At 34.5% G+C, this 24,637-nt stretch overlaps 1 protein-coding gene across 1 annotated transcript; it reads left to right on the forward strand.

Moving 5' to 3' along the window:
• The first annotated feature begins 364 nt into the window (after positions 1 to 364).
• LOC145596602 (DENN domain and WD repeat-containing protein SCD1-like) lies at positions 365 to 22,343 on the forward strand. Its single transcript, XM_081652799.1, has 24 exons — positions 365 to 709; positions 3,332 to 3,425; positions 3,675 to 3,876; positions 3,977 to 4,118; positions 4,217 to 4,321; positions 4,714 to 4,777; positions 5,054 to 5,136; positions 5,889 to 6,109; positions 8,899 to 8,953; positions 9,051 to 9,134; positions 10,276 to 10,462; positions 10,564 to 10,727; positions 11,155 to 11,199; positions 11,976 to 12,051; positions 12,140 to 12,213; positions 12,327 to 12,377; positions 13,126 to 13,283; positions 17,051 to 17,098; positions 17,567 to 17,624; positions 17,706 to 17,789; positions 18,971 to 19,217; positions 19,317 to 19,507; positions 20,338 to 20,402; positions 21,246 to 22,343. Exons 1-24 carry the CDS (start codon positions 539 to 541, stop codon positions 22,129 to 22,131), a joined length of 3,555 nt encoding a protein of 1,184 aa, XP_081508925.1. The 5' UTR covers positions 365 to 538; the 3' UTR covers positions 22,132 to 22,343.
• The last annotated feature ends 2,294 nt before the right edge of the window (positions 22,344 to 24,637 follow it).

The following is a 24,637-nucleotide window of genomic DNA, read 5'->3' on the forward strand; positions in this document are numbered from 1 at the left end:
GGGGGAAATATTATGGGGAAGTCAAACCGGGGGAATGAAGAACAAAACCTAAGTGTGGGGAAGTCATAAAGAGAGGGTGAGTCAAAAAGTGTTTTCCTTGTACGCATACAAGTAGAATACGCTTCAACCAAATACCTTCAAATTCTCTTTTTTTTTTCCCAGTGAAGCCGTTATGCTTTTTTGCCCCCCCCCCCCCCCCATTTCCAATGTTATGCATTTCTAAATGCATAACTTTCCTCCATTTCTAGTTCCTCGTAATGTGTATTGACCATTTTCAGTAATTGTTGCGAGATATTCGTAACGGAGGGTGTATTTTATGACTTCTTTTCAAATCAACAATACCCCACTCCATTCTCCTCTCCAACCAAACGCGGCACTCTAAAGAAAACAAAAAAAAAAAAAAAAAAAAGCTGGAACCGCCATGAAAATTCATCTGAAATTGCAGCAAGCTTTCAAACAGATCTGATTCTCATTTCCCAAAATTCTCATTCCTCAATTCAATAATTTACCAAGAGTGTGTCTAACTTGAGGTTCGAAAATGGCGCCGATCTTTGAGTATTTCATAGTGTGTGGAATTGGACCTGAGATTCGAACATTAGATGAGAATAAAGGATTTTACGGCACCAATTACAGATATTTGCCTTCGCTTCTTGATCAGTATCCTCTCAATCATACCCTTTATCCTCCTCCTCCTCCCCAGCTTCCTATGGTACTTTCTCTCTTCTAATTTGTGTTTTTATTGCTTTTTTTGTGTTGCCATTTTCTGGGTATGTTTTCTTTGATGTTATACTTTCGCCGAGCTTGGCGGGTTTTGGTTATGATTGAATGAATGATTGTAGTTAGCATTGATGAATGATGATGGGTTTTTGCTTATATTTGTTGGCAATGTGGATTTATGATGATGATGATGATTTACAGTTTGGGGGTATGGGGTGCTTGAAACACTTAATTTTGAGGGGTTCTGTATAAATGGAAGTGCCATGAAAGATCATTGTTTAGTCTGATGAAGAAAGTAGATTAATGGGATTGTGTAGGATAGAGTATATTTATTGGAAATGCGGATTTATGATGATGATTTACAGGTTGGTGGTTTTGGGTGCTTGAAACACTTGATTTTGAGGGGTTTTGTATGAATGGAAGTGCCATGAAAGAGTATTGTTTAGTCTAATGAAGAAAATAGTTAATGGAATTTTGTAGGGTAGAGTATATTTATTGGAAATGCGGATTTATGATATGATTTACAAGTTGGGGGTTTTGGGTGCCTGAATCACATAATTTTGATATGCTTTCACTACTCGAAAATTATTTGCCATAATTTGACATTCACACTTGTTAATGTATTACATTGACCGTTAGCATATACTTTTTCCTCTCCATTTTACTTGCAATATTAGGATTTTTACACTATTCATACTCTCTTTTATTACGTCATATTTTTACACGGAAGAAAAAAATATTCATGTAGGATCATGTTGGATTTGTCTTGATTTGTACATTAAAAAAATCTAGTTTAAATTGTGCATTGGCAAGCGTGAGACTCTTAGTGTTGCAAGTAAAATGGAGCGGAGTAAGTATAATTACTTGTTAGTAAAAGTTACAAAAGTATTAAGTTAGTATTTTTAAAATATACATTAAAATTAATCTAACATCATTTTACATAATACTTGTTTATATATAAATTTGGTAAAAGTATGTTGTCAAATTTAATATTACTTCAGTTTTTATATATATTTATTATAATTTTTCTTAAAACTTATGGTTTGACTCGTTTACAGTAGATATGTAAATTAAGAAAACCTTGAAAAAAATGAGTGGGTATAAGAAGTAAAGTGAAGTGGAATAATATAAAGTGAGAAGAACAAAATTAAAAAAAAAAAAACAAATAGAAAAGAAATGAACAGAAAGCAAGTAGAACCAAAAATAGATAAAAATAAAAAAATTTGCAGGTAGTATAAGAACATTGCAAAAGAAAGTGTTGCATTTTTATTGGGACAAAAGAAATACATATAAGGTGGTGTTCTTGGTAGCCTTTGGTTCGCAGTGTCTAGTTTCTCCTTATCTATCCACTGTTTTTAATATTTTTCTATTCACAACAGTGAAAGATGGAAGCTTGTTTTTATTTATTTTTTAATTTTTATTAAGTGTTCAATGCCAATTATGTTAGCTCACACATTTTCAAAGGACTGTGATGGAAGTATGTGGAGAGATTAAGTTGGTCTTTTTTATTGTGTGCTCCTATTAGTTTTGTACTACCTTTAACATGTGCACCTCTTATTCTATAACTGTTTCAACATTTAGTGCATCACTAAACTGTATGAGGGATGCGATTAAGATAATATGTCCTTGTCTGATCTTGGTATTCTGTCCTTGTAAGAAGATTCATGTGGCTAACCTACGTGGTTATGTTATTCTTGGAAATAATGAAGTTTGATGATCCGTGGGAGGAAGAATAAAAAATAAAATTATTTCGTGTTAGTCTCCTTCAAAATAATACTATATCGTCTATATGTAGAATAATCTTAATTTGCTTAATATGCAATGGTTCCTATTTAAAGTTTTCACATTGTAAATCTTGATTTTGTGATAATTTTAAATGTTACCCTAAACCATAAAAAATTTCAAATTTGCAATTTGCATACGAAGAGGCAAGAGATATATGGAATAGTGATTTTTATTGATTAATCGTGGGGTTGATTTTAGTATGTCTTTTGGGTCCTAGATGATGAGATTTTAATTTTTTTTTTTTTTACTTGTTCAATGTGAGCCTCTTGAAACCTTATGATATCGTAATTATATTGAGTTGTCCTGTAGAGCAAGATAAGATGATCATATCTCCTAAACTCCTAAATATTGTTGCACAAGTTATGATATTATTTAGATGAAAGTGACACCACTAATAAATGAATTTTTGGTGCCTACAGCTACTTCATCGTTGTTTTGCTTGATTATTATGCTTATCAGCGCATAATTTTGACCAGTAATATCTTTAATAATTACCAATAAGTAAATTCTAATAAAGTTGATGTTTTGAATTTTTGTATTTAGACAAATCTAACAACATCTCTCTTCACTCTGTTATTCTTAAAGTATAATTCACCGAACATAGTTAAAGTTTAGTTTGTGAATAATGCAATAGTCAAAACATTGCAAGTGAAAAAAGGAGATAGTACCTGATTGTATACCATATTGATTGTCCTTTTATCCATTTGGTTTTCCCCAATTTTTTCAGATTTTCCTTTTGTGAAGTAGTGGAGGTCTATGTGAAGTGGTTTAACTTCTTTTTTTTTTTTTGCTGGTGACCTGATATTTATATTGTAACGTGTCAATGTAGTGTGTTTTGCCTGCTGGCGTGGAGTTCTATGCTTCAGGACTTGATGGCAATGATCCCTCAACGTATCCTCGCACGTATCCTATTGTCTTAACTGGTACGTTCGTATTTGTAAGCTGAGTTAGATGAATTTATTGAAACAAAATTGATGGCTGCTGCAAGTCTTGCAACCCTTTTTTCTTGTTAGTTATGCTTCAATATGTAATATCATTTTTAATTTCTGTAGGCATTTAAGTCTTACATCATATATCTTTTGTTTCTCATTAGTGATCATAGCTTAAAGGATATTATTTTATACCCATGATATCTTTATGGTAACTTTCTATTTTTATTTGGTCATTTGCAGAGGGTGATGGCTCCAAAATTTATGTCACATGTATTGCTTTTCGAGATCTAGTTGATGAAGATATTGTTCAAGCACATCGTATCCCCGTGAATTCATTTGCAGACAAGTGCATCTGTCTTGTTTCACGTTTGCCAAGTTTTCATGTGCTTCGTACCGCTCTGGAGGAGATCTTTGCTCTTTGTTTTTCACCAAAAGGAAGCCGGTGAGCTGTCATGTCATTTTTTTAGCTTCACTTGTAGGAGCTTTCTGATCAAGTCTCTATTATAATATATTACACAACTCATAACACTTCTTTTTTCTAGGAAGCCGTTGTGGGATATTATTGCTTGTATGGTGTCCAATGTACCTTTGCCTACGCCTGGGAAAGATCGGGTGTTGTTTGCTATTGAGAATTGCCTATTGTCTGTTGAGGCTCCACCAAAAGATGGTTTACCTCATGCTGATGTAAGCTGAATTTGTTATCATTGTTTATCTGATTGTGTTTCTCAAATTGCTTGTACAAGTTAATGTAGGTTTACCTTTTTTGCTTTGATGAATTGCAGGTATCCTTTCAGCCATTGGTACAGTGTTTGGATGTCGACAACTTGCTTAAACTCTTCACAGCTGTATTGCTTGAAAGAAGAATCTTACTTCGGTCAAACAAGCAAGTATCCATTTTTACAAACTTTGATTTTATCCCTTAATGAAAGAAACTAGCCAGGTCTTCTAATTAATGCTGTGTTTTCAGTTTGTTTTTATAATTGATCAACTTTATAGGATTTTGTTATTGTATACTACTTTTAATTTGATGTATTCAGTTTGACATATTGGATGCTTATATGCTATAGTAGGTTTCTAGAACTCCTTTCTTTTTACTTTTTGTGTAGCATTTTAGCATTTCTTCCGGAGCATAGGATGTTAAATGTGTACCACTAGATGTGATGTAATTTTTTTTTATTTTTGGATGAAAAACAGATTTGGAACAAACTTGATAAATTTAGTGTATATGTGGGAGTAAACTGTTTCTGAATCGTATAAATTTAACTATTTTTAATGACAGGTATTCACTTTTGACTCTTGTTTCCGAGGCAATTTGTCATCTCATCTACCCATTTCGATGGCAGGTAATACATATATATATTGAGACAATGTCAATGTTGGTTTTTTACACCTTACTCTTTCAAGTTCTGACCTTACTGTTAGCATTTTCTAATGTAATTGCTATGATTATTTATATAATGTAAAAATTTTCTTCCTTTCTCTATTTTTGATTTTTAAAATTTTTTATTTTATTTTTATAATTCTGTCAAAAATTATGTTTCTTTTCTTTATCTGTCCCTGATTTTGCCTTTTCTTTTTTGTCTGATGAAGCATGTCTACATTCCATTACTATTTTTCAGCGGAGTGGATTATATTGATGCTCCAACACCACATGATGGGTCTTCATTCTGGAGTTGATACCACTGGCCTTTCAATGGATGGTGTAAGCTACCTCCCTAATTTTTGTCTTGTTGCCTTGCTTGTGCATTAAACTAATTTTATCTCATCCTTTCTTTTTTTGTACTGCTTATCATTGTATGTTGTTTGGCGTCATATCCGTTTATGTTTCTGTTTTTCATGGCATCCTAGTTGGTTCAATTTCAACTTCTGTGTCTGGACTGAATCAAGCAGTTGTTAAGTTTTAATCTTGTCATCCTTCTTCATCATTCCTCTTCATTTTTCAAGCTTGAGGAAAATAGAATCATAGGATATTGTAGTAAAAAAAGCGGAGGGAATCGTTCAATGTATCATATTATTTTTTAATCTTATTTATAGTCTTTTGAAACACTAAGTTTTAATGACTTGGGTGTGTAGCAAAGGAGAAATTTAGTTTATTACCTTGCTTTTTAGAGTGAGACATAATTCTTCTATGTACATGCCTTATTTGGAAAAAACTTCAAAGTAGTGATTTGGGGCAGCCAATTTCTTCATTGTGTGATAGCTTCACCCTAGTTGAATCAACTATTGAGAATGTAGGGTGCAGTGGACTTTCCCAATAGCTATGTTAGCTTTGGGATTCTGAATTAAGGAAAGAAAATTCTTTTTGAGTTTTGTAGAGTTTATCGATGTAGGTTGTGTTCTATATTGTGGATCTTCCTATTGTTTTTTGCTTTTTTCCCCCCTTGTCTTGTCCTTTTCTTTTCTATGCTGGAGTTTAAGTTTGACTTTCTATTTCTACCTTATTTTCTGATGTAGGTAGTAATTGTGGACCTTGAGTCTAACCGTATCATTACTTCAGAGGAAATACCTCCTATACCAGAGCCAGAATTAAGCTCTTTACGTGGTGAGATATTGAAATTACTATATCCTAATGTGGTGGATATAGATCTGATAAAGGTTGGCCTTGGCGAATCACGTGAGCTTTATCATAGGGTTGCTAACAAACCATGGTCAGATGAGCATAATACTCAACTAAGGTAAAATTATCACTTCTTGAAATGTTTTTGCGCTTATATAATGTATGGGTGCATACATAGTCAAATTCATTAATGAATACATACTCAATTTCTTGTTCCCAACCCCAATCTATTTATAAGTTTTACATGTATTATTCCAAAAACATCAGTGTAACTGTATTAGACTCAGTTTCACTTTAGTAGACTCGGTATTCCTATTACATAACCTTAAGCCCTTCCTACCAAGTTGTCATGCGATGATAAAAGCAAAGTTCAAGTAGCTCTGTGCGGAGTGCATAATTAAAAATGTACCATTAAGATATTATCTAATAATATGTATGAGAAGTGCTCTTTAACAACATTAATGACATTCTGTAAATGGATATTCTACTATGATCTTTTGTACCTACATCTTTACATATTGTAGTTTCCTACATTTGGTAACATGCTATCATTTACATAATATGCAACATCTCCTCTCTCATTGTGTCTATTTCTTTAGGTTCTATCTCGGCTGAACAAATAAAACAGAAAAAATATTGTCTGTTAGAGGGAAAACTATGAATAAAGGAGGACTGTAATAGAAAGGAATTAATCATGAGACTCAACTTTCTCCTTTGTTTAATTATCGTTTCAGCTGTGGGTATGGAAAGAGCATATATCATGATTAGACCTGTCCGCATTGACTGGGGCATGGAAGGGGAGGAGAGTTGGCTCTAACTTGGAAGGGGACTTTGATTTTGGTTTTGGCTTGCATGGGCATGGGGTGGTGGGGAGGTAATTTAGGTGTTTGAAGAGAGATGGAGAGTGTTGGAGACAGTAGCACCTTTGACTGAAGTACCATTTGGCGTTTGTGATTTAATTCAGGCTCTTACTTGGACGGCAAGAAGAAAGTTATAAAACGCTTTGCTATTTTCAGTAGTCATCCACATAATTGGCTTTTTGTATGTGATTGTTTATTATTGTTTGGCTATTGGTTTTTACACCCAATGGAAAGTATGTGAACTTAAGCAGAAGTCTATACACTTCCATCATTTCTTGCTATTTACCTACTTAATCCCCTTTTCTTATTCCACATCATTTGTTACTTCAGGTTACTAAATTAGTATTACTTGTCAATAGTAGTTCCAATGTGATTAGTTATAACTTTTGACGTGGAAGTTATTGATTTGTAATTGGCATGTGTACACTGAATATCTTTATGGTTTATTGATGAGAGTAATGTATAATGAGAGAAGGGTAGGATCCTAGGAGGGATGAAATGAAGGTGGGAGGGATTGAAAGAGTGCAGAGATTTGAAACAAATGCAAATATGAAATTAGAGATAAGGGTAGGAGCCTAGGAGGGATGAAATAATGAGAGAAGGGTAGGAGCCTAGGAGGGATGAAATGAAGGTGGGAGGGATTGAAAGAGTGTGCAGAGATTTGAAACAAATGCAAATATGAAATTGAGATAAAAAGAAGATTATAGGTGTGCAGATCAAAGTCAAGAAAAGGCAAAAACGAAGAAGAGAGAAGGGAGGGACACAAATATTGAAATATGTGAAAAGAATTATATTTATTTGTTAAAATGAGGATGAATGGGGATTGGTGAATGTTGACTGTGAATGTAGCAGTCATTTCTTGAGTAGTAAGGAATATGTAGTGCGTGGCACGAAGAGCTTGTGACTCTTAGTATGAGTGAGCTGAGTTTCTCTGCACCATCTTGTGATTTCTTTCAGAATGTCAATCCATGAAAATGAAGTGAGGGGCCTTTTTTTTAAAAGAACATTGTGATTAAAACAAATCCATCTATTTGTGAATACATCATGGATATGAGGGTTTACCAATGCTATTTATTTTAAAGACACCAATGAGTTGAACTTCACAAATATGACCCATGCGGGCCATGCCACATGTTGTGCTCCATCATCTGAGCCACATAGCATGAATTTGGATTAGAATTTGCTTAATACAATCTTTAAAGCTCTGTAATCTTATGCAACTAAGCCAAGAACACACGCTGTTTGTAATGTTGCAAATGACCATCTATCAGCAAAAAAATGCTTGTGTCTTCCATCTATGTTCTATGAGCTCAAGATGCAATTGATCAATGTGAGATATATAAATGTTTGATGATGGTGAACATGCAAGATGCGGGAGTGTTGTGCTATTCAAAATTAGGTGCACTGAGGTTATATCTACTTCATTGGATTGGTTTGGAAGTGTTTCTTGGGAACAAGCAAGCTGACAATTGTGCACAGGATGTCTATTGGATGATGGAGTTTTGTCTTGTGCCTCTAATTTGTAATGAGGTCATTTGACCTCTGTTTGAATTACTTCAATTTTCCTTCTTCATACCCATTTTTCAGTTTGTAAATTTATTTTAATTTTTGTTATTACCATTATAATCAAAAGACATCAGTACCTGTTAAATAACAGCCCTCCATTCTGATCTGATTCCTTTTTTTTTTGTCAGTATGTCTTCTTGTTGTTATGATTTCAAATTGTAGATATGTGACTAGCTTTTCCAATTCATATATACAGTGGAAGATTATGATATTTTTAATCCTTCCCTCACTAACAACCCCCCCCCCCCCCCCAAAAAAAAAAAAAAAAAAAGTGTGATTGTCTTTTGTCATGTTGTATTTTCGTGTTGAGGTTTACCAACTTACCACTATTATCTATGGTTCCTGCACGGCTCTCTTTTCGAATTTGATATTTCTTTTCTTAGATGTTTTGTAAGTATATTTTTATTCATTTGGATAATGAATCATGTCTCTGAAGTAAGGTAACCTGCAACATTTTAAGCATTCCCATTCTGTTGTGCAGGATGATATTTCTGAAGTTCTTTGCATCAATTTTATCTGGTTACCGGAATTTTATTGTATGTCTCTACTTCTTTTTGGCTGTTTTATTAATTTGTTTGATGTATAACTTGTATCATGTCAAAACTGCAATGTGAAACTATTTATATTACCCAGGAAAATTCTGCAACCAATGTCTTTAATACCCAAGCATTCTTGAAGAAGCGCTCTCGATTGACTAATCAACCCCTAGATCCCATGGTGAGCTTCAGTATGATCTTTTGTGGTTATTTTTATTGCCTTTTTGGTCTGTTATAATCATTTCATGTACATAAATTTAAAAGGATCAATAAAAACTCTTTCTTAAGTTCATTAACTATCAAGTCTAACATCTTTTTGTTTTAGCCATGCTTGTTTGCTAAACAGTCTGAACCAAGCTGGTTTTTTTTTTTTTTTTTTTTTTTTTTTTTTTTTTTTTTTTTTTTTAAAAAAAATAAATTTAATTTAGTTTTTTTTATTTTATTATTATCATTAACACAGACCTGAAGTTGTACTGTGTGTGAGATGCATGGCTCACTTTCTTTCTTAGTTCTAGAGTTGAGATAAAGGGGTTTTGTACCTTTCGCCCTAATAACTTGCTTCTTCCACCAACGCAGCACAGAAACAAAAATGGAAACCAGAAAACTGGAAATAAGGGAACACTAACACATTTATTTTAAGGTCTTAGAAACGATTGAAAATGCTTAGCTCACTTCCTTGATTCTTGTGAAGGTGGAGTCAAGGGGCTTTGTAGTTTGTACCTTTTGCCCTAAAAACTTGCTCCTGCCACCAATGCAGCACAAATACCAAAGTAGAAATCAGGGAACATATGGGAACACTTGCACCACACACAAATAAAAAATAAAAAGAAAGCGAAAAAGAGAGATTAACAATTGGTGGTTCATGGTTGCTATTTTGGTGAATATTCCCATTTCTTTAATATGTCTGTTACATTTCCATAATCATGGCTTGATGAGGTTGTATGCATCCCAAGTCAAGATGTCATTGAAACATGTTAGTAGCTGTATTAACAATGGGTGGTTCATGGTTGTTATTTTGGTGACGATTCCAATTTCTCTGAGAAATGTAATATCCAAAAAATAATTTGGGAAACATTAGCTGTCTTATCAACTACTTGATGGTAGATGATGAGTACTACTATCTCACTCCCTTTGGGACAAGATCATTAGCGTAGTTGAACACCTCTGCTAATAGTCATAATCTGATTTCATGATTTTCTTTGCACAAGCTTCATGAGATCTGTGAAATCACTGTTATTTTGTGCTGTCTGCTTGTCTGTTTGTCTTTTATATTTTTCTTGTTGTTTGTATACAGTATGTCAATGCACTGCTTTTGTTCACAGATTATACAATTTTTCGAGACACAAGGTTTTTTGGACTTCCTTGAAAGAGGCATAGGCTTTAATAACAATCTTCTTCACAAGTTGCAAGATGCCATTGGGAGAGGACAGGATCCTATGTCAATATTGCCATCACCTGTGTCAGAACCTGAAATTATTACAATATCTGATCTTGATGGCAGTGTACCTGGTAAAGTTATTGTTTAGTTGTCATTATATGCTCTCATGAGTTCATACCTTATTAATTTTACTTGTTTAAATTTCTTACCAAGATGTTTCCCTGATTCACAGCTAGTGGTTCTCCCTATATGTATGACCGATTCCCCTCAAATATTAGAACAGAAGAGCAGGAGGAAAAGAGGAAGCAGATTCTTGCTGCAGTTGGTGGATCACTTGATACCGATGCTAAACATAATCTTGATCATGCTGAAAGTCTCAGTCCAAGGGAGAGAGCTGTGGGTCCTTTTTTCAGTTTTCCTTGTAGTTACAATTATTTTAATGATTGGTTTATATTTCATTCATTAACTAGCTATCTGATTAAGTTATTGAGAGTCACTTAGGATTTTGGTATGGTTGTCATCATCCAGATAAGTTGGTTTCTCCTAGTTCACTCTTTGCACATATTGCTACTTATGGGGTCATTAAGTATTAGTTGATTAACAAGAGCTTGTGCCATTCTTGAAAATTATAGAAGGAAAAATATTATTATGCTTCTTGCGAAGGGAGTTAGAAGCATGCATTGTCTTTTTTTTGTATTAACTTTGCTTATAATGGCTGATAACCAAATCGTAAGAATGGTTTAAAGAATTTTTTTTTTTCTTTTCAAAAAGCCCTCGACTAAATTAAGCTTTGGAACACTTAGATGTATTCTTCTTTTTACAGGCTGAGCGGGAGCGCATGGTCTTGGACATAAAAGTAAAGTTGCAGGTAAATATTCAAATTAAAATACGCCTTGAATTTGTTATTAATCGATCTGGCTATCTGCAAGTAGGGTGCTGTTTCTATTGGTTGTCATATTTTCAGTGTTGTAAATCTATTTTTGCGTTAAGTAAGAACATTGCAGAAAAGCATATCATGAATTTATCGTTTATGGCAACTTAAAACATTCATGCAATCATTTATTAGCATTTGGTGTAGCTTTCTGTTTTTTATTATCTTTTGATGAAGGAAAGAAAAAAGGACAGTGGAGAGAAATAAGCACAGTGAATAGGTAAGAGAAAAGATCTCTGCAGAACCAAATGAAACTACTTTGGAAAAGAGAATAATGATTTTGAAGTTAATTTCTGTAGGTGGAATAGATAAACAGGGTTCAGTTTGTTTGGAATTTGGTCTATATGTAGAAATGTAGAATAGTAGATAGCTTTATTATTTGCTGTTTTGTGTCTGTAGTCAGACTTGAACTAGATTGAGGATCGGATGTAAGTTGCAGAAGCTTATCTGGCCTCTAAAATTTTGTCTTTGTTGGGTTGTATAATGCAAATTAAGTGTTTATGATTCAAGTATGCTATTTTAATTAAGATAGGATATGCTCTGGTGATTATAGCTTTGAAATTTGTGGATTTGTTGTTATTGAACATTACCTTTACTGAGGTGAATGGATAGATGGACTTATGACCTCAGCCTTGTCCCTTGTTATTGTAATTTTAGATGATCTTATCTAAGCATTTGAAGTGTGAAGTTATATGACATTTTTTAATGAGCAGGGGCTGTGGCTACGTCTTCTGAAGTTAGGGGCAACTGATGATCCTTTGTCCTCGTTCGAATATGGAACTATTGTTGGTAAATTTGTTAGAAAACTCTGTTTTACTTTTTAGGTAGGTAATTAGATTAATGATTGAAGTTAAATTTTTTCTGACTTCTTTTGCAGCTCTCATTGAATCTGATGCAGATGGTATTGGTGGAAGCGGGTTTGTTGAATGTATAAGGGAACACATACATACTGTATGTTTAGTTGTGAAAGAGGATTTTTTTGTTTTTTATTTTATTTATTTTATATGTACTTATAAATATTTTATCTGGAATTCCTTGTTTTATATCTGGTTATTGTCATGCAGGGGTGGAGTTGTCAATTGACTGAAGAGCAATTTATTGCTGTCAAAGAACTGGTACGGCTATATTTAAATTTAAAAGTTATGGTTGTACTGCTTCTGCTATTTAAACTCAGTATTTATTATTAGAGACATTTACGGTTGAATTTATGCATTGGCAAACATGATAAAAGAAACGTGTCATCTGATTGCAACGGAGGAAGTATCTTGGAAGGTAAACGAATCTGCAATGGATATAATTAGTCTTTCTGAGTGTTAGTTTCCATTGAGCTGTCCAAATACTGAGTACTAGAAGAAAATTTATAGATGTGAAATGGTAGCTTTATATTTTTCTGGTTGAAGGCCTAAAATGCAAAACTCTTGGAAAATCATAATTTCCTTGGTAGAAGAAAAATGGATGAATTTTACCGCTCAAATGGTACAAACAGACAAAGAGCCTAAACAGACTTACAGAGGACTGTTCACCTTAAGGGTGTACAATTCTGTGGATGAAGCTGCTTAAAAAGTTCATGCAGCCAATATCTTTTAATTATGTTTCAATAACCTTTTAAATCAATTCATGTTCAAATTCAGAAGTAGTTTGTGAGTATGTAATCTTGCCTCTAGCACCAAATAATAGTATGAAATTTTGGACAAAGTCTATCCATGAATGGTTGTTACAGACAAATTACTTTAGTTGCCAGTCTTACCAACTAAGATGTTATCCTTAGACATTTTCTTGTTTCCTCAACTGTTTCTCTGTCTGGATTTGCACCTTCCCGTCAGAGATTTTGCCTCAATTGATGCTTATTTGCTGTAACTTCAGCTGAAAACTGCAATTACTCTTGCAACTTCTCGCAATGACATGCTAACAGTTAGAGATGCACTCGAAGTGTCTGCTGAAATCTATAAGAAGGATGCCAATAATGTTTCTGATTGTGTTCAACGTCATCTGATTTCACTGTCCATTTGGGAAGAACTTCGGTAAGCTTCAAACATCTCTTACATTGAATTACATATCTCCACTTCTTTTATGATTTGGATGTAAGGTTTCTGCTGAACATTGACAGTAATTTCTTTTGGTTTCAAGTGTGACTTACCTTCCTGACGTTTCTATGTTTTTACGTTGATATGATGGCCCAAATGTCTGAGGACATGATTGTTTCTTTTAGTTGCTATTACATTTGGTTTTATCTGAGGTAGGTTTAGGACTTTAGGTTTCCCTAAGCCTTTAATGATTAAAAATCTTTATCAGCCCTTGATTATGGGTGCAGGTCCACCCTATCTTTATTGTATTCATCTAGGACTTGTATTTAGATTCTATGTAATGCATCAATATTAATAGAAGGGTAGTTTAGGTATTTTAAATTATTTAGTTACTAGGGTTTGGTAGAAGCTTCTAGAGGTAGTATTAGTATAAATAGGGTCAAGTAGAGAGAGAGAGGGGTATGTTGAATATGGAGGAAATTTAGTGGAGATTTGTGACCTAAAGTCACTTGGAGAGTGGTAACCTGAAGTTACTAATTGGGAGAGAATCAAGCCTCTCGAAAGCTTGATAATCTATCTTACGAGTAGTTTGTTTAGTGTGTTAGTGTGTGTAGTTTGGTAACCTGAAGTTACTAATTGGGAGAGAATCAAGCCTCTCGAAAGCTTGATAATCTATCTCGAGTAGTTTGTTTAGTGTGTTAGTGTGTGTAGTTTCATCTCATCAATTATAATATTTCACATTTAGCTTTTATTATTCCTCCTTTAATCTGCAATTTTCTGCCATTAGTTACTGTTTTAATACTTAGCCATGTCGGTACATGACATTCTATGGTTATTATTTTTCTGATATTTTAGTTTTCATTAGAATATCTACTGTCTTCATCTTGTACTTAAGCCTATTTGTGCAGTGTTGGTGAATGAGTCTTCTACTTGCCTCTTGCTCTTTAAAACTTGTGAGCATTCCAATTCGACAATTGTGTTGTCTCTGGTGGCAGTTTAATTTTGTTTTTTAAATTGTTGTTTCCTGACTTGGTCCCTCTTGCACCCACTGCCTGGTCATTCCCGTGGCTACGTGAAGGTTGCACTTTATCGCCAATAGGCAAGAGTGTCGCACTCTTCTCAAAGTCCCACCTGCTGTATGACCTGTTACATGCACCCTAAGTGTTCACACGCTCCAACCCACATTAGTACTGTGATATAGGGTACCGAGTTACCGAGATCAATGAGTTGCAAGTGCCCCAAAAGGGAATGTACCAACAAAAGGGATGTGGATCGTCTTTTTCATTAATTAAGGTTAATATCTTGCAATTTTCAACCTTGCCTTACTCTGAAACATTCAAGTTCCACTATTTAATACTGTCTCGACATCCTACAATTATACACTACTTTTAATTGGGTCCAAAGCCTTTCTTCCTATCTAATGACTTCCACTTAACCCTAATGGCCTCATTCCCACTTTTTAACTTTTTCTTTTCGTTTCTCATTTGATATAATTATTGTATCGGCTCATCCAATGTAGTGTTATCATTTTTAAACTCTTTACTTTTAACTTGTTTATGTTTGCAGCCTATAAATACAATACATCTTTGGAACTCTAAGAAAATGGAACCTATAGGGTAATAACTTTTGTAAAACAAATAAAATTTTTACTTAAAACAATTATGTGTTTGATTCCGGTGAGATCTTGCAATGACATTGATGGCATTGCTTGATACTTATTAAGAAACTTGGTTGGGTATCATCATTGTAGATGCAATTATAATGTTGTGCTATGCTCCTAGGGCGGAAAGTGTTAAAGAAATTGTGTGCTAGTACAACATATATCTTTGGAGTACATATGTTATTGTTTAAAGGCATAAGGTGCACTTGTTTGCACTATTCTCATCTTAAAACCATCAGTGCTTTAATATAATTAAACTAAACTATTCTATGTTACTCAGACTCGAGTATGTATGTCCAACATGGTTATGTGTCCAAGTGAAAACTTTCCATGATTTTGAACTAAAATAAAGTATCTAAGTGTCTTACCCATGTCCGAGTGTCTGACATGGGTACTTAAGGTGACATGAAGAGTGTGAGTAATATAGATATTATTAATATGCCTAATACTGCTTCAAAAAAAAATTCCTAATATAGTAATATTATACAAAATGCAATAAAGAATCATATTTTGCTTTTGATTATATCTCCAAGGGAAGTATAAATAAGGAAATTAACAAAAATATCTAAAAGTAAAAATATTAAGTCTTCCTGAATTCTGAGGGATGTGTGAGAATAAAAGAAAACATGAAGGGGATTTATCTGTATTTTGCCACTTAAAGAAAAAGAGATCTTATACTTAATGAAATCAAAGGACTGTATCGGTCCTTTCTTAAACATTAGTGTTATGAAAGTGTTTCTGAGCTTATTTTAGGTGAACTTTTTCTATTATTATTTTTATTTATGCTTTTTTTTGTGTGCTCAATCGGGCTTATTTGTCCTGGGCCAATCTTACTTTGCTGAAACTCCTATCAATTAATTGGGACCAAAGCTAACAAAGATATTCATTTTACATGGGTTGGATTTGGATAGGCGATTTTATTATTAAGAATATATTTATTAAATAAGTGGAGTAAAATTCTTTTTATTGGTGGTTTCGGATTATCTCCAAAATTACCAAGTGTGGTGTCCGATGGAATGGGAGTGAGGGAATTTAAATTATCATGATTGAAGGTCTAAATGAAACACCTTTTTTTCTTTTTCTTTTTCTTTGATAAATGAAAGAAGGATTACTGTAGTGTGAGAAAAGATGTAAAGGGAACCAGAAATCATGTGGGAAAAGGAGTTTGACATGATCTGCTGAGAAATGCTTAAGAAGGATTACTGTAATGTGCGAAAAGATGTGAAGAAAAGGAGTTTGACATGATCTGCTGAGAAATGCTTAGATTAGTTTACTGTTTTCTATAAGCTTTCATGTCTGCTTTACCTTGGTGGTTATCATACATATGCATGCTTTAATGTTTGATTTGGGTTAGTGGTTAATCTCTCACTCTTCAATACCGACATTTTAATTCTATTATCTGAGATTTGTCTCTTTTCTCCTCTGCTGCTTACTTGCTTGTGCTATTGTGTTTGGGGCTGGATGAACTTTTCAGTTATTATATAGCATGGTGGCAGAGGGGGAGAGATACGAGAGAGTGCTTTGGTGGATGGGTGTCTATCTTTTTGGAAATTTCTGTTGTTTTACCTTATGTCTACTTATTGTTATGGCCATTTTTGGAGCATTAATGTTGCTAATTCCATCTTGTTTGAAGCAAAACAATGGAGAGGTTGGATGGGGGATGTTTCAAAGTTGACATTTATTTCTGAAAAGATTTTGCATAAAGTGAAAGAAGCAACAAATGTAGTAAGAGTATCACAGCTCATTCAATCCTTTACTAGGCATAGTTTCCTTAATCTTATTGCTAAGATTCAATTTAAACTATATAGCCAACTAAAACTAAAAGAACATTTTTTGGGCATCTATAATATAAATATATTAATATGTAAGTGAAAGTACCTGTTAATGTAGATCAAACAACCACTATTGCATATTCTATCACAACCCAAAATGTGGAGAGTGTGAATTTCCTATGTTGTAGTGATTGTTGTGAATTTAGTTGGATACTTCTTGTTGACAATCCTACTTTTTTGAGATTTAATTTGTGTTATTGCTCTCTAGTTATCTGGTTTTTATTCTTTCACCTTTAAGTGACTCCATTGTTCTTTCTTTGTTTTTACTCAAGGTTTTGGGAAGGATATTTTGAGTATCTGATGGATCAAGCTTCCAACAAGTAAGGATCTGTAGTTGGTCTCTTTTTACTTTAAAGCATGCTGAAATACTGCATCTGTGTTTGTCTAATTTGCCAGCCAAGTGGGACAACTGTTATTGTGTGGCGCATTGTTTATCCAGGGCCCTCATCTCAAATTCGGATTAATGACAATTTTCTTAAATGGCTTTGAATAATGTGGTATACACGTACAAATCTTGATAGTATGATGTTTTAGAAAAGTGTGATTATTATGTTTTACCTATACTTGCCACAATAGAATAAAGGAACACTATACTTAACTTCCCTTCCTGTTACAGTCTCAAAAAAAAAAAAAAAAAAAAAAAAAAAAAGTACTTAATGTTTTAGAACTTATTCTTACTGAACTTTTTATGCTAGAACTTTTGTAATAAGCTGAGGATTCCGTGATGTACGTTTTGAGTATTATTTCATCAGGTTTCGCATCACTTCTGATTCTTTTGGTCTCTTCAGGTCATCCAATTACGCCACTCTGGTTATGACACAGCTTATTGTAGTAGCTTCACATATGGTACACTCTACTCTCTTATTTTTAACCACATGATTGACACTGCTGCTGATTACTGAAATTTTGATTATTTACTTTATAAAGGCTGGACTGGGACTACCCGATACTGATGCTTGGAACATTATTGAGACCATAGCAGAGAAAAACAACATTGGGTTTAAGCAATTTGTGAGTATTTATTAGCTTTCTTTACTTATTTTATCCATGTTCCTTCTTCCTAAACCTTTGTCTGTCAAGTTTTAGTGAAGTTGATAGTTTGATACTACTACCTGCTCTGTCCAAATCTGAGAGGTTCAAATGTCCCCCTTAATGAAAGGGTTCCCCCTCCATTCCATGTTAAGAGTCCAAAATGAATTTCTTTTTGGTGTCAGTGTGAAGAGTCTCTAAGAAGTATTTTTTTACTATTGCTGGGCTGCCTGGGCATTGTGTGCTTGCAGAATCACTTTGAGAGTGTTTAGAGTTGAATACTGTAACAAACTAGATTATCTAAGCAACCAAAATACTCAGGAAAGAAAATGAAAGAGAGAAATTGAGGGAAACAGGCAGCTATTCATTTTTTACAAGGAGCAACTTTTTTACAAGGAGGCTTGAGGCCACCACTCTCCAAAGTGTTTTGGACACCAATCTCTAGACCTAAATCACCACAATACTCAAGCTACCTAAGCAAGTTCCTACCTCCCCTTTTTATATGAACACCATCAGTCCTAGAGAAGATAAGACAAAAATAGGAAGTCAACAGCTGTGAGCTGTCACATTATGACATGCTGCCAGCTCTGCACATCAGTCCTTTGGCTGCTCACTGAATGGGGTGCTGCTCCACTATCCGTTGCTTCTCCTCTTCCCCATCCCCTTGCATTGCATTCTGTCACTTCCCCTTCCCCTTGCATTGCATTCGGTCATTTCCTCCCTCTTCTTGTCTAAGTGATCAAGGCCTTTTGCTTGTTGTGCTTGCTGCCTAAGGCATTCGTTGCAAATACATTAGTTTTTACTATTAAATTAGTTTTTATCTCATGCAATATACCGGTAAATAAAGTTTCTAGTTGTTCCCAGAATCCTGGGTACACCTTGTGCTATGCGTACTTGGGTCCCTTCACTACAATTTGCAATGAAATTGCTGACCAATTTAATACAGAGCCCATACAAAATATTCAAACATGGAAATATAAAAAGTAAAACGCAAGTAGGCATGTGTTGTGACATGCATTGCAAAGTTTCTTTTCTCTCCTCTCCTTTGCTTCCTCGGCTGACATTATTTCTTTTTATTTGTTGCAGTTGATAGATTTATGATGTCTTTTATTGATTGTTAATAATATTTTTTTATTTTTAATCATTATTTTTTGGGGGTCCAGATTCAATTAAGAGGGTTTCTGTCACATATCCACCAACTTCGCTTTGCTTACTGGGGAATTGCCGCTACAAAAGTACAATCATTATCCGCATATGGAGTTCAATCTCCACGTCCACAAGATGCTGCACATGACAATCAACAATTTGTTGAGGCGTCTAGTGTTGGTAGGAGCTGGGTACAAAGCATGTTTAGCAGAGATACATCATTAAGGGCACATTCTTTTACTCGTGTACGTAGTGGAGTATCAGGTAGTTCCTAATTGTGTGTAAGGACTTGCAGTGCCTTATTTATAAGTTCAGGTTGATATGGTTTTTTTTATCACTAATTGCATATTCTGTTGTATTCAGATGCAAACGAGGGTAAATTGGATCCGGTAAATGCTGCGGGTCAAAAGAAGCCTCAAACAAATGTGCGTGTACTTAGGGGCCATAATGGTGCAATCACTGCTTTACATTGTGTCACAAGAAAGGAGGTGTGGGATCTTGTTGGTGACCGTGAGGATGCAGGCTTCTTTATTAGTGGAAGCACTGATTGCCTGGTATGTGAACATTTTTTTCCTAATCATGTCAACATTTGATACTGTTGCCTTATTTTGGGGGCGTTATGAGGGGCAATATTTTGGGGGTGGGGGGAAATCTTTAATTGTTGGCTATAATGATTGATGCTATAGAAAACTTCAGCTGGGTTGGTTAATCTTGTTCCTTGAAAAGCATACAGTGTCAAACATATATATACGAACGTCACAGGATCCAACCTTATGTGAACCTGTATTTTATTTCTCTTTTAATTTTTTACTTGGAGAGAAACATTTTACACTTAATAGTTTTGGCTATAGTTTTTCTTATGTCCTTGTTTATTTTTTTCACCTACACCTATACATGTATTACAAGATTTACAACTAAGAGTGTTTTATTGTTATTATTAACTTAGTACCTTGATTTATCTAAAAATTATATCTACTAGATCTTTAAATCAATACGAGTGTAGAATTCACAAAATCACAAGTATTATGATCTTAAGTATGTTGTTAAGTTGTGTAAAATAGAATCTGTTACCTGCCTAAAATAGATGGAGGAGCATTTTTAAAAAATATACAATTTAGTTATAAATGTTTTGCCATTTTTTGATTAAATTTTTTTTTTTAAAAAAAACCCCTCCCCACCCGACCACCCACCAAAATATCAGTTTGTGTTGTTGCAGCTTATCAACTGAAGTTAAGTCAAGTTGAATGTTGCTTGTTGAGCTTTTGGAAGCACTAATTGTCTAGGAGTGTTTATTTGTGTGCATTTACATCTTGACGGGGATATATTAACGATTGTTAAGTTTTTGAAACTAATTTACCCTTTCATTCACTTCAAAATCTTCCAGGTTAAGATATGGGATCCAAGTCTTCGTGGTTCTGAGCTTCGGGCCACTTTGCAAGGCCATACCGGGTAACTTCTATATCTAATATTTATTTCTTGTTTTCTTTTGGGAACAAGTAATGATGGATTATAGTGTTAAAAGGAGTACTAGTTGGTGACTGACACTCATTTAAAAGGAAGGCTAGAAATATATTTGTCATGCCTTATAGTGCTTAATGTTACATTGTCTGAAAATGAGTTGTTTGTGACAGATTAAATCAGGTATGCTCAGTAATCAGTTTCAATTTGTTTTGGATCGGGACCATTTGGGTCACACTTAGTTCAGCTCTGTAGTATTTGAGTTAGCTACATGCTCCATATACTTGGTTCCCTCAGAACTTCTTTCCCCTAGTATTTTTTATGGTATCATCTTACAGATGAAGCTTTGAAACAATACATGTAATTGGAATTGGGGTCCTAGAAATACTATTTTGATGCTACTGAAAATTTGTTGATTAAGGTAACTGAATTTGGTCTGATGAAGAAGTGATTTTATCTTGATCCAATCTTACTGAAAATATAAAAATAAATAACCAGAATTTGAGACCTCAGCTGATTACTAGTAAAGTTGACATGGTATCACAAAAAGTGTTATTTGGCAAACACTTGTGTAGACATTTTTACCAAATAAAGAATGTGCTAAGACTAAAGTTAGTAGCTTTTATTTTCCCAAAGATATGTGACCCTCTTGATGTTGGGGCATATTTCTTTCGTCCAGTACTTTTCTGACATTCATTTAGACCCCAATAATGAATTGTTGTGTGGTTTGCCCTTTTGGCTTGTACTGTCTTGACTTATTTCTTATTTTCCTGTCCCTCTTTGTCTTCTATATATATATATTGATGTATATTCTTAAGTATTGCTGTCTTCCAGAGCCGTGCGTGCTATAAGCTCCGACCGAGGAAAGATAGTATCAGGATCAGATGATCAATCTCTCTTGGTATGGGATAAGCAAACACACCAAGTTCTAGAAGAGCTCAAAGGGCATACTGCACCAATCAGCACTGTGCGCATGCTTTCAGGAGAGCGTGTCCTTACTTCTTCTCTTGATGGAACGCTAAAGATGTGGGATGTGAGAACTGATACTTGTGTGGCAACCGTTGGGCGTTGTTCCGGTGCAGTTCTCTGTATGGATTATGATGATTCTACTGGGGTTTTGGCTGCTGCAGGTAGAGATTCAGTTGCATACTTATGGGACATCCGTGCTGGTAGACAGATGCATAAGCTCTTGGGACACACAAAATGGATCAGGTCAATCAGAATGGTGGGAGATACTCTGATTACTGGTAGTGATGACTGGACAGCTAGGATGTGGTCAGTTTCTCGAGGCACATGTGATGCTGTCTTGGCTTGTCATGCAGGTCCTGTCCAGTGTGTTGAGTATTCACCATTGGAGAAAGGAATTATTAGTGGCTCAACAGATGGGATGCTTCGATTTTGGGAAAATGCTGATGGGGGTATAAGATGTGTGAAGAATGTCACCGTACATTCTGCTCCTATATTATCCATCAATGCTGGTGAACACTGGCTGGGGATCGGTGCGGCAGATAACTCTATGTCTCTTTTTAATCGCCCTCAAGAAAGACTTGGTGGCTTTTCTAGCTCTGGCTCTAAAGTATCCGGATGGCAGCTTTACCGAACACCCCAAAAGTCTGCTGCTGTTGTAAGATGTGTGGCTTCCGATCTAGAAAGGAAAAGAATATGTAGTGGTGGCCGTAATGGGTTTCTTCGATTGTGGGATGTTACTATAAACATCTGAGGTTCTACTTGTCATGCTTGGCAAGTTATTTTCTCAGTTTTACATGGACAAATTACGGTAATTGTAAATCCCATTTGTTGTAGATTGGCTTTCATAGAAAACCCCAAATTTGGGTCACTTAGCAAAAAAAATTTATAATGACTGAAGTAAATGATTATCTTACTGAATACAGTGATAATTAATATAGTCCTAATATGATTGTTATAATGACTGGCTTAATGGTGGGAAGTTGTTCAATGTCCCTTAACCCTCTCGGCCTCTCCTCTTTCATTCATGGTTCAAATCGGATCTGTATATATGGAAATCCAAATCAAATCCAATTCAAGACTTATCAAATAATGTGGCCTGTTAATCCTTGTCTCCACCCACACCATTGGATGTGCGTAGGCTTGCACATTTATGTTGCAATGCTAAGGGGGTTGGCACATAAAAGAATGAAGCATGCAACTCCAGACTGAAGGGATCCATCACTTTGGTAAGGAATTGGGTAACTCATAGACAGGGAAGGAAATTGTAAAATAAAGGGTAGGAAAGTTATATTATAGTACAAGTAGCTAAACAAAATCAAGCAATAGTTAAGCCTAAAATTATGTGTACTATTCTTTTTTAGAAAGCCCACCCGGTTCACCGGAGCTTAGCTCGGACTACATTCGGATCCGACTAGGGTAGCACACCTGGCTTATAGTGGGTGAGTCTCACAACAAGAGTTTCTACATACAGTGAGGCTCGAACCCGAGACCTCCCTTAAGCGACATCAAGTTACTTACCACTTGAGCCAACTCTTGTTGGTAATTATTTGTGTACTATACTAGCAAGAATTTCCCAATTTTATTTGAGGATATTTGGTACTATTCAAAATAAATAAATAAATTAGGATATATGGTCTCTAAGTCTATGTTCCCTTCACCTTATTTTCAAGAATTTAATTTATTACATATTCTTATTAGAATCAGAACATATCATACCATACCTTTTTATTTCTTTTTTACTTATTGTAAAATATCTCTATTCTATATTAGTGTTCATTAAAATATATTTAACAAGATCTCATCTAATAATATTTTTTCTTATACATTAGGGTTACAAAAACCGCTAACATTTAGACAAATCTATACTAATATTTTAAAACAAGGTATTTTTTTACCACGTGTCCTCTTTTGGATTTCATTTCTTATTTTCTCTCTCTCTTTTTTTTTTTTCTTTCTTTTTTTTCAATATATTAAGAGCATCTATCTTATTCTTCTTCTCTTCTATACAAGCTCCTGTAAGCTTGAGCAAACAAAGGTAAACCTTTGAAATTATTTCAATATTGGACCTTGGACATATAATAGTTCCGAATCGAATCTATATCTATACTAATATTTAATAAGGAGTGAATTTGCATGACTTGATGACATGTGTCATCTTTATGTTTCATCTCCATTTCCACTCTTCCTTTCCTATCCCAATTAAATCGATAGATGTAATGAATCCAATTTGCAAAAATCAATTTGCATATATGCATTTTTTCCTTTAAATTTCCCAAGTTATGATAAATTGAGGAATATATTTAAGATCATGAACATATTAATTTCACAACTTCATATATATTTTGATATTCAACCTATGCATGTGTAAAACATACCAAAAAACTAGTTTAATTTAATACGGAAAATTTGTATGCGATAATGACATGTCCACTATTTAGGTTTCAATCCCCACACCACTCCCCACTCTCTATCCCAAGTAAGTCACGTGTTCCCTTTTGAATTTTATTTCTTATTTTTCTTAAAGAACATCTCTCTTATTCTTCTCCTCTCATACATCTAAATTATACTTTCATAAGTATTTAACAAGGGAAATTTGCATGTCATGATAACATGTGTCTCTCTTTAGGTTTCACCCCCACAAACATTTACTTCCCCTTATCTATCCCAAGTAATTAAATAAATTTAGTGAATTTGTTGTACAAAAATCAATACTCACATGTGCCTTTTTCTTTCAAATTTTCCAAATTTTAATAGATTGAAGTAAATAAACATAAAGAAATCATGAATTGATTACCACTTCATATGTATTTTGATATTCAATCTACCCGTACATAAAACAGGCAAAAAATTAGTTAGATATTAAACCATACCAAACCAAATTAGATTAAACTTTAAAAAACTCACGTCAAACTAGATAAAGTGAAGAGAACGGAGCCCCCATGGACTCGCTTTTTACTAGGGGTATATTGGTCTTGACAAAACAGTTGTTACCTGTAGTCTCCAATCTCCTCTAGTTATCTACTTTAACATTTTAGACAGGGTGACATTGCTACTGCTAGTGCGCGATGAGTACGTACAAGTGAGTCACCGTCAGCACTACCATCACCATCGCCAGTACGGCGGCGAGAGAGTCTGTGGGGCGTTTCAGAGGGTGATCACCAGCAACCCAAGCCTCACCGCTGCAGCGATCGAGCCAAAGATATCATCTAGGTCTCTCTCTCTCTCCTTCTCTCACACATTGTTGCATTCTCTTCCCC

This window comes from Chenopodium album, chromosome 20, assembly GCF_948465745.1.
Source record: "Chenopodium album chromosome 20, dcCheAlbu1.1, whole genome shotgun sequence".
Taxonomy (NCBI): domain Eukaryota; kingdom Viridiplantae; phylum Streptophyta; class Magnoliopsida; order Caryophyllales; family Amaranthaceae; genus Chenopodium; species Chenopodium album.